An 11629-nucleotide genomic window follows, 5' to 3' on the forward strand; every position below is an offset into this window, starting at 1 on the left:
CCTAGCTCGTACATTATGTCCAAAATTGAAAATAAGGAAGAATTAAATACAATGAAGATCCAGTCCTCGAAGCATGAGGACTGACCAAAACTTAGAATCTCGTCAACGAACTCTAGCCACGAAACTGGGAACCTGACTGTCAGACCCTACATTTGAGGAATGTAGGCAAGAGTATACGTTAGTACAAACATATACCAAGTCTGATAGACATGCATAAAAACATTTAAGTCGTGCTAAAAAGGGACATTTTCAACTAAAATACATAAATCTTGTGAGTTAGAAAACATAAGTCATAAAACATGATCAATGGAAGTGAACATCATCTTAAAATACACTTACGATACTTCTTGAAGTAACCTTAATTCATCATAGCTTGCTCGTGGGAAGTATCCTTAACCGACATATATAAGACCATGTGAGCTTAACATGGAATTCGATGTCTCCCACACCGAAAGGGTTGTCTTACTTGTCAAGGTGAGGACCATGAACTTCTAGCTTATGTGGATCCACTAGCTAATATCTATCTAGACAATCCTATGTTGGCGCATAGTTTATGGGACACGGGTAATCACCACTTGTCCACTCGGTACTAAGCTTAACTTCCACGAAATAGTTCTTATTTATATTCAACTTAGCTCTTAAAGGAACATGGGTAATCGCCTCTTGTCCTTACATCGTGTGACATGGGTAATCGTCTCTTGTCATTTCAATTAGAGAGAATGGGTAATCACCTTTTTCCTCAACACTAGAATAGTTCCTCAACATTGGTTCATTTTAGGTGAGAAAGCCTTTCAACCCTAAGAACCCTTATTATGTGAGAAAACCTTTCACAATCATGTTTTCATGTGTATATGAGAAATTCTTTCAACAACACAACAATAACAACATCATTGATACTTCACTCTCAAAGCATCCTTAAAACATTTATATAATTTCATAGGAACATGCTTGATTTCATAAACTCTTCTTTCATAATCCAAAACTCACATTACATTATCATAACTTGCAAAACATGGGAATTACACGAGTTCATGGGGGATCATTATAAAAATATGAGATTAACTCAATTTATGCATAATAGATCATAAATCAATCAATTAAATCAATAATCAAGAGAACCCAAAACAGAGAAGAAAAACTCTAACTGAATTGGAGATTTCTAACTTTGAAAATTGGAGAAGTTGGGAAATCCATGGATTGAACTATCGTACCTCAATGTCAATTGCTTAACTTCAATGGTGGAATTGGAGACTTGACTTGGAACCATAGGTTGAACCCTTCTTCTTCAAGATTTTCTAGAAAGAGAAATATTTTGGAGAGAAAGACTTGTTCTTTTTTTTTTGTAATTTTAAGAGAATGACGTGAATGGGTTAAATTTGGGGTTAAAAACACTTATATAGGGGTTCTAGGTAAGGGTAAAACAACGTAGTATCGAGATAAAATAATAAGGAAAAGACGCAACTGACCATAACTTACAGCTGACGCAACCACCAGATGGTGGCCCTCGCGAGCTGTCAAGGACCGTAGTGGCAGTCGTGGTCCTTCACCAGTGGCATGGGGAGAGGTTCCTCGTGGCCTTACCCCTTCACGACCACCCTGACGAGCCGTTTGGCTCTTCACGAGCCGTCTAGGGGCTCGTTGGAGGAGGTTGGCCTTGAGGTGGATTCTGCCTCCCTTTCACGGTCACTATCACGGGGCGTGAGGTTCACCACGAACCGTCTAAGGGCTCGTGGGAGGGGATCCCCTCTTGAACAAGCACTGGAAGGCTCCACGAGCCGTGGTGCCCTTCACGGCTCGTGAAGGGCTCCATGAAGAGTGCCATGGCTCAGTTATGGGCTGGTGACCTCCCACTTTATTCCCTTTTCTAGACTTCTTAATTTCGAGGTGTTACATTTTACGAGCATGGTAAGACAACTCTTTTTTTTGTTCTTTTATTTTTTAGAGGTTAAATCCTTTCTTCTGGTTTTTTTTGTTTCCCAAAGTTGAAACTGAGTTTTCGGGGGTTAAATCCTATCATACATAAAAATAATTAAGCTAAATATGATGGATGTTTTGTTTTAAAGAATAAATAACTAAAACTCTATAAAAAAAATATATACACAAAAAGTTAAATAAGAGATTTTTGTAGTCAAACCACTTATTTTTAGAAAGGATGCCATGGTTATATTTTTTAGTAGTACAAACCAAAACAATCAATAAGAAATAATGTCAGGATAACTAATCCCAACATAAATAATCTCAGCATAACTTATCTCATCATAACTTATCCCATCGTAACTTGTATTCAAACCAAACAACCAATAAGAGTATATATCCTCTTATGGTATCATTGACTAATGAGTAATTTCTTAACAAAAAACCTTAATGATACCAATACAGTATATATATTGATCTAGTATCAGTTAATCAAAACTATCAGCCTTATTAATACCAATACAACATATGATACTGATTTAGTATCAGTTAAGAGAAATTAATTTGAGGGAGGGGGGGGTATACAGTGTAATTATTTAGTGGGATATGAATGTAAATGGGTATATGTTTGTAATTATTTTTCTTTTATGGGGTATTTGCTTAGTTTCCCCTAAATTTTAAGGCTCAGAATTTCACTCTACAGGTCCAAACTATGATTTGTAAAAGCTTTTACAAACCGTAGATCCAATCCGTAGAATTTATATTGAATTTTAAGGCTCAAAAGTTTATTCTACGGGTCCCAACTATGACACGTAGAAGTTTCAACAACCTGTAGATGGATCCTTAGGAATGGGACCCTAAATTCTGAATTCTCAGAAATTTTCTACGAGTTGACAGTACAAGTCATAGAATTTTTTGCGGCCTGTAGAAAGGATTCATAGGACTAACTCAGAAAACTTTGTTGCAATAGTCTCTGATAAAATGGTCATAATTTTTTACTCTAAACTCGAAATAAGGCAAACTTGGTGGCGTCAGAAAGAGGACTCATAGACCTTCAATTTTATAGGTTATGAGTTACCTAATTCATTTTGTGGTGAGAGAAATGATTGTTTGAAGTTGACCTAAGTAGACTAAAAATGTAATCGGTAAGGAAGTTTTCAACTCAACTTTGTACTAGGGGGTTCTTGTGACTTTAATTCATATCCAAATTCATTCTCACACTAAAGAATTGGCCTTTACACCTAGCTAAGAGAAATTTAAGAATCACCCAATACGACTTTACATGTAAATAAAGAATGTTCGAGCCTTAAGTTAGAAATTTTTGGGGTGTTACAATACATATATTGTTATGGTATCATTAAGGTTTCCTACATTCATTCATGTACAATCAGCTCATTCCTCAATGATATCATACTATATATATCTTCTATACTACCTTAAAAGCATGAACTCCTAAATTGAATGTTATATTACTATAATACCCCTAATTAAAATACTTCATTTATTTTATTTATTAATTAAATTATTTATATTATATTAAAAGTAGATACCCTTTCATATTAAAGAGTTGTGACTTTTTTGACGGGTTTTGATATTTTCGATGAGTTGTGACTTTTCTGAATGGTTGTGACTTTTACAAAGGGTTGTGCCTTTTCTGATGAGTTGTGACTTTTGCAAAAGGTTGTGACTTTTCCGATGAGCAGTGACTTTTTCGAAAGGTTGTAACTTTTCTGATAAGGCACAATTAACACCTATTCATACTACTATTTGTTAGTTATAAATAGAGGGGCTTCCTCTCACTTTTAAACTACGATTTTTTTAAAGTTTTCTACTCTTCTTCTTCTTAAAAAATCTCAAGGTTATTTGCAACAGTTGATTAAGTTCAAAGTTCAACAAAATTCGAGGTACCACATAAGAAAGAGTTGGTGAACAAATTGTAGCAAATCATTCATAAATTCACACTCGTATTTTTTCTTACGATTTTCATGAGTTAACAGTGACGAAAAGTTGTGGAAAAGACAATAATAATAAACAAATATGAAAAAAGTCACATGATTTGGATAAGATATTTCTTCTTTTTTTTTTAGTTATTTTTTTACCCTCAAATGAAGGAGTTTCTTTCTAAATTTGCTAAAACAACGGGCATGAATGTAGTCTATTGAATCATTAGTTTTGATGTTAATTCCACTATTTCAAAAATAGATTTTCCTTTTTACTTATAATATGATAATATAGTCATGATAATAATTATTTTTTAATAGATGTGTAAGTAAAAATGCACAGAGAAAGTAAAGTGGTGGTGACAAGAGATTTTAATCAAATGGAATACTATAGTGAATATAGCATGATCATATATTTTCGTCTTCCTTCTTCATTGGCTATGAATCGTTCCATATATTATTTTATTTTTTTAATATTTATATTGAGTATGGAATTTTTTAAGTATGTATTTTCTGTTATTTTGTGTTCATTTTAATTTGAGAAAATGGTATATCACAAGATACACTCCTTGCTAGCTATATAAAATAGATAAGAAAATTGATCATAAAATAATCTTAAATCAAATTAAAGTATCTATAAACAATACTTTAAATTTTATTCATCTATTAATTTTTATTATTTAAAAAGTTTAATATTTTATTCACGATACAACTTCTATAAGATACTAGATACTCTCATTAGACAAGAAGTAAAAGTTAGATTGTGTATAAAGATAAAGTCTTGAAATATTTATGGTAATCCTTATTAGTGTCATGCACATATTAAATTTCAAGTATGAATATTTAAGAGAAAAATTATACTTAAATGGTGTCCATAATTTATGTTCATAACATCAAGAGGAAAGACTATTGGTGATTTTATATTGATATTTTTTTATAATTTTGTTGGTTAGATTTGCTTACAAAATTTAGTGAAGTAAAAAATAATACTACTAAAGAAATGTCACTTTCTCTCCATATTTAAACTTTGAATGTATTTTGAAATGTTTCAATGATATCTGATTATTTTGATCTCAGAATACAATAACTCTATGACAATTTGTATTAATCATTTAAAAGCAATTGTCCTATGTTCTTTAAACTATAATTATTTACTAATTTTTTTTAATTTAGTAATATTAATTATATTTTACAACATTGTATACTATATATACATATACATGTGCAACACATGTGCCGTGAAACTAGTATATATATATATATATATATCATTGATTAATGAGCAGTCTTTCAAGGGAGGAACTCATAAAGACAAGAAAGACATAAGATTTTTTTTTTCTCACTTAGAGAGGTGCACTCAATCACCACTCCTTTATAGAATACTTCCGAGTAAAATTGAGTTCACACATGTTTATTTAAGTATTTCAAAAAAATTATAACACTATTTTACATGATCTCGAGAGGAGATCATGAGTTCACGTGAACCCAATGACCTCCTCCTGAATATGCCCCTGACACAATTGCCCCTCAAAATCTTTTTCACGTCTTTTTCACTATATTTGTGGAGGATATTTTTATAAGCAAATGTTTTTCTTTAGAAATATAATACATGTTATTTTCAATGCACCAATCCAAATATTACATAAAAAATAATTTTAACACAAATAATACAAATATAACTTATACAAACATTACTAATAAATCATATTTATTACTATTCTTATACACCAATGAACCTTAGTACCATTACGCAACAGCATATTAAGTACCAGCCCAAATAAATACTCATTTTTTATGATCAGAGGTATGTATTATTTTTTTTAAAAGAAAAAAAATTCTATTGGAATCTTGAGATATCTCAGTTATATTTTTGACCTATATTAACAACATCAATGAAATGGAAGTAAGAAAGTAAGCATCAATTGACAAGCACACCAATGAAATGATAGTAAGAAAGAAAACATCAATTCAGTACTGACTACTGACAAGCATATGCAAGAGGAAGTAATTTTACTGCTCCTTCTGGTCCATATTAACTGGATTGTTAAGAAGTACAGCACACCTCTTAAGGACAAATATTAAATATTATTTCCATTATTATCCTTCTGATTATTCTTAAACTTTTCTTAAACTTTTCTCTTAGAAAATGTAAAATAGTTAAAAACTTCATTAAAGAATGAAAAAGAAAGTCCCAACAATTATATGCACTTTACAGATGGATTGGAGATGATGACAGTAGAATTCTGAGAAATCCAGAAAAAAAGAATCTTATAAGCACAATTATCAGCACTTTACAGACTGCTTAACTAAGAACCAGAAAATGTGGCTAGATAAGTTAGACCCTATTTATAGCAAAGTATCAAAGACAAGATCCACAAAATATGCCTTCTTAAAATCTACTCCCTCTGTCCCTAATTACTTGTCCACTTTTCCTTTTATAGTTATCCCTAATTACTTGTCCATTTTGACAAATCAAGAAAGGATAATTTTTTTTTTACCTATTATATCCTCAATTAAATGACTAACTACTTTGAAAAATGTAGAACTTTTCATCTACTTCATAATTAATAGGAGTAAAATGGTAAACTCACTATATCATTAATTGTTTTCTTAATATGTGTGTCAATTCAAAAGTTGACAAATAATTAGGGGCAGAGGGAGTATTAAATGTCTTCTTACTACAAAATCCTAACTTATCCTGGTACAAATATAAACCTTGTATTTTCAAGATATAACGATTAAATTTTACATAATTTCAGTGTCCAAACAAGTATGAAAAGTTTCATAGTTACATGATTGCATGGATTATTTTATGAATTTTTAACATAGAATAAAAGAATTTTTATACAGAATCAGGTTGCCTAAAAGATAACTATAACTTTTTTTTATGACAACGGAAACCCGCTGCCGCTACCCTTTGGGTGCGCACAGGGTAAAATCCCCGCTCCTATGCAATAACTCGCAAACCACATAGGAGAGGTAATCCGCACTAGGCAAGCCCGGTGCGACGAGCTCGACCCAGAAGGCAAACCCCTTGCTTTCGCTGGCAAGGGGTTTTGAACTTGAGACCTCCAACATGGAAGTCCCAAGCCCATAACTATAACTAACCATCCATAAGAAGTTGGATTAGTACCTGGGAAATAAACAGTAACCTACAACAAGTTAAACTACACTGATATTGTAAAAACTCTTTACATGATAGGTGCATTTAAGTTAAATCCTTGTCTAGTTAACTATGGAGTACGGACCCATTAAAGCTTTATTTTCTATTGCAAAATCTACTTACATTGAAATGCAACACTTTTGCTTTCTGAAGGTATGCAGCACTTCAGTTTTCCAGACGGAGAACTAGCACCTGAAATATCCTTGCACTTGTATGCTTCTGCTCTAGTTGAATTCATCAAGTTATTGTCATGATAGATGACTTTCACTTGTTCCTTCCCATCGACAGAGTCACGATTTTCACTAAGGGCATTTAAAATATAAAAAAGACAACAAATGAAGTCAAGAAAGTTCAATGTATAATCTAAAAAAGAAAAACATTCTACATCATGTAATATTCCGGCAGAGTGTCAACTGACTCCACTTGGACAAGGGTAGCTCCGCCCGTGTTCCTGGCTATTTGACTTATCAACAAGTTTCTGAATGTTTTGTCCCGGCTATACTCACAGCTTAAGAATCATTTTAAGGCCAATCATCAAGTTGGGAAGTACACGTCCGACAACTTGGTAATGGTTCATGGTCATGAGCAGATTTAAACTGGACATCTTATGTCTCGTTTATGGAGCCAAACATAACTCTAAAGTAGAATCACTATGCTGACAGTGTATGGGGGGCCCTTCCCGCATATGCACCTTTATTTATATTCTTTCTATTTTTGAATTACCAATCGCTACGCTGACAATGTATGGAATACTGATGAAGAAAACTGCAAATTCATTGTAGTTGTTTGCTTGTGTCATCCAAGAACAGTCAAGTCACATAGAGGAACGGGGACCTCGGACACTGCTAGTCCACTTCCCTTCTGACTATACCTGAAGCAATGCTATTATATTAGATATTAACCGAATCAGATAGAAAACTTGCTTGAATTTTGGTTTCATCTAGTTTCTCTCTACAAATCGCATAATCAACTATGTCTCGTATCCTAAATTAGTTAGATTAGACTACACCCTTGAAAGGTTTCTAACAAATATCAAATCAAATGTTACTAGAACAACTAAGCTTTATAGCAACTACTTGGTATCATGGATTCCTTACTTTTACTAAAGTCTGTTCATAGCCAAGTACATATTGTTTTCTAAGGGAACAGAAGTCTTTTAAAATAACTTTCTTGAATTTAGGTCTAACTTGTTTCTTTTTATCTCATTCAATTATCATATCATTGTACATAAAGGCAGGTGCATATGTAGGTGTGTGTAGCTAAAGTTTATCTTTTTCCTGCAAATAGCACATACTAGAAAACATAACAGCCAAAATCAGTGATAAATCCTGATTAATAGTTGAGTACTAATTGTCACCTCTGCCTATTTATGCCGGTTTTGTATGTATCTGTCAGTTTTTGGTTTTTACACCAGTGTTTCACGTCTGCTTTCATGTGCTTGCAGACATGAAAGCACTCATAACAGATACATTGGACAAGCTGAAGCAGAATCACATCTTACTTAAACCATTCTCAGGCATAAAGAATATGAGACCATGCAGTATGTTTTAGATGATCACTGCAAGATAACTTCTCATCAAACAAGATGTACAATGTGGAGTTCATCAATAATTAGTTACATTGCTATTCTGATTGCAGATATTTAGACTTCTTAACGGGAAATTGCAATTGCCAGGTATCCTTGCACTCACTTAACATACTTGGTAAGCCAATCCAACATGTCCCGGTGGGCTTCTTCAGCATGCTGCACGGCCTCTTTGTTTTCAACATTGTATCTCACTGTCCATCCATGCTTAACACCAGGAAAAATTTTGACAAATTTGTCCACCTATAAAAACAGAAGGCAAGAGAGAAAACAAAAGCAAAGGGTGAATCTAAAATCTTGTAACACGCAATGAGAGATAAATCAAAATTAGTTACCTACTTGTATATCCCCTGAATAAACAGGACATTATAATTTCAAACATCAATCTTTTTAGAATGACGAGAAAAACATAATAATCAACTCTGATGTTCATGTACCTCAGGTTTTGATGATAAAATCTCCTCAAACTGCTTAATAAGCTCTGGAGGAGAGATTTTATCTATCTCAGCAGCTAAAATAGCTATTGGTGCCTTCACCTCTGCAAGTAATATGTATCATCAGTTGGTAAGGAGAAGAAAACAAGGTCTAAAAAAGAAAATAAAAACAAAGAAGAGAAAAAGGAAGGATCTCATGGTGATGCAGTTCAAGGTAGTCATCAGAATTCAAACAACACTTATATATAATACCAATTGCACCAAGGGATATTCATAAAACAATTAGCAAGATTCATATCAGAATGAATTGAGGCGTAACCGAATACAAAACAGGTATATGAAGTTATCGGAGTACCAACCATCATCTGGATCTCAATGGCCCACATATAAATAACATACACAACAAATGCGTATAAATCTAGGATTCAAGTACACTGAGAACACCAAAGGAAATGGGTGCATATGCAACAAATCAGTGTAATGTCAGCAGTAATAGCTAAATCTGATCACAGATGATTTCAGTAATAACAGCCATACCTTTGAAATCATCAACTTTCACTAACGATGGGTGCAATAGCACTACAGCTTGAATGTAGTCAGACTTAGATAGCTCAGTAACCACCTTTGCTGTTAAGAAAACTGGAGGTCAGGATCACAAACAATCGCAAGAACATTGACCCTTTACATCCTAGTATGGGAAAGGGTTAGACAATCCTAAAACCATAAAGTTCAAAACTTACCACCCCAGCAAAACCCTGCAGCTCCAATTGCAGATATACCTTTATCTTTGAGAGCTGCAACAACCTGTTTTGCGTCTTCAAATCCTTTAGCCTAACAAGAACAAATAAAAATATGAGTAGCATGGTAGCAAGTCTGCTGTTATAAATGTCATGAACATTCCCGAGTATGATCAGCTTAATGAATTGAGAAATGGTATACCAATGACATAGCCTCCTTCGACTCTCGAGAGGCAAATCTATAGCAACGTTACTAAAAAGACAAAGATTAAGTTTCAACAAATCCTAAACTTACTGTTCCATGTGATTGTATCCAGATTGATAAAGTTTTCTCCATCGTATAAGGATCACCATAAAAAAAATCAGGAACCACCACATAGTATCCTGCAGCTGCAACTTTGTCAGAAAGCTTCCTACATAACAGTTGAATTTTGCGATAAGCCCAAGATAAAATAGGAACTCCTTGCAGCTTAATTACTAGAAAAACACAACGACCGCTGTCCCCCACTTCTTCTTGACGTAACCAAAAGATCCAAAAAGATAAGACACCATTGAATCACCAGCAGTTAGACTCGTTTTCTGGAATAGTTGTGGTTGTAATGAAAATTCCAACATCTGACAAGTAATAATAGAAGTTTCACAGAAGCAAAAACATTCGATGAATCAATCAATCAATTAACTATTCCTTAATCCCGAGCTAGCTAGGTCAGCTATACAAATCTGCTCTATTTTGACCCACAATGGGAAGCATCTCCTAGTAATTGTACATCTATTTTGACCCACAATGGATAGTTACAGAAATATATATTTAACAAGTATAGGCTGAAATTGAGAAGCAGCATGTACCTCAGATTTGGGGCTTCATAACCTGTAAAGAATTAAGACCATAAGAGATTGTCTATCAAAGAAGTTAATCCTTGTATCATAATAAATTAAACGTGGAAGTCGTTAGAATCATATTTAATTGTTCCATAACAAACATTTGTTATACATCCTGTTGTAAAACTCAAAGGAAACTAGGGGTAACTTGTAATGAGGAAATTGATTAACCTTCCAGACCATACATCCTGTTGCTGGGGCTCTAGACGTTGCTACTACAGTAATAGGCTAAGTTATCCCGTTGTTATTACAACCTCAATATGGGATAAAATAACACTACAATCACGAGATAACTAATCCAGGAATAGGTTATCCTCCAATTTTATTCCAACCAAACATCTAATAAACTCATCTTAAAACTAATTTCGAGATTAGTTATTATCAAATGAGCCCTAACTACAGTATTAATCTTATCCCCAACCCAACAAATCAAAGGGGAGGTACATACCATAAACGTCGGAGACAAGGAGGATGGCGAGTTTGGAAGTGGAAGGACCAGAGACGTATGTGTTGAAGCTTCCAAGTTGTAACACACACCCATTTCTGCTGCTTGAGCTCAAAGCCGGTGGATTCTCGCAGCATTCACGCCCTGACATCTCTTGATCTCTACACGCTCAGTTGCAGTGGCCGAATACCACATAACCAGACAGATACGAGGGAGACGAATTTTGAGACGGAGCTTAAGATGACAAAAAATTGTTGGAATTAAAATTGGTGACAAGTTTGACTAGTACAAGCTAAATCTTTTTTTAATTAGTGATTGAGATAATTAGGGTTGAAAATGTAGTTTTTTAAAATTTTAAACTTCTAAGAAATATTAAAAACTTTGAGTTTTAAAAATAAGTTTGACCTAGCCCCCGCTCTTTTCTTTTCCTCTCTATATATGGCGACTTGTATAGCAGTCATGGTTCTCTCCCCAGTCTCTAGTTGTGGGAGACACAAACGTCAATCCTAATACAAAAACACCCTATTCAGCA

General features: G+C 33.7%; 1 protein-coding gene across 3 annotated transcripts; it reads right to left on the reverse strand.

Annotated features, from left to right (window-relative positions):
- Nucleotides 1-7246: 7246 nt before the first annotated feature.
- LOC125825093 (endo-1,3;1,4-beta-D-glucanase-like) lies at nucleotides 7247-11352 on the reverse strand. Of its 3 annotated transcripts, XM_049504433.1 has the most exons (8): nucleotides 11101-11297; nucleotides 10620-10641; nucleotides 10069-10186; nucleotides 9777-9867; nucleotides 9574-9663; nucleotides 9040-9140; nucleotides 8718-8845; nucleotides 7247-7888 (listed from the first exon to the last, which is right to left on the reverse strand). In XM_049504433.1, the coding sequence occupies exons 1-8, from the start codon at nucleotides 11246-11248 to the stop codon at nucleotides 7813-7815; spliced, it is 774 nt and encodes a 257-aa protein (XP_049360390.1). In that variant the 5' UTR covers nucleotides 11249-11297; the 3' UTR covers nucleotides 7247-7812. The 3 variants fall into 3 exon arrangements, with proteins under 3 accessions (XP_049360390.1, XP_049360391.1, XP_049360392.1); XM_049504434.1 differs by lacking the exon at nucleotides 10620-10641 and having other exon boundaries at nucleotides 8709-8845; nucleotides 11101-11352; XM_049504435.1 differs by lacking the exon at nucleotides 7247-7888 and having other exon boundaries at nucleotides 8488-8845.
- Nucleotides 11353-11629: the final 277 nt, after the last annotated feature.

The sequence above is a fragment of the Solanum verrucosum genome, unplaced genomic scaffold (genome assembly GCF_900185275.1).
Source record: "Solanum verrucosum unplaced genomic scaffold, falcon-dt-bn FXZP01000206.1, whole genome shotgun sequence".
NCBI lineage: Eukaryota > Viridiplantae > Streptophyta > Magnoliopsida > Solanales > Solanaceae > Solanum > Solanum verrucosum.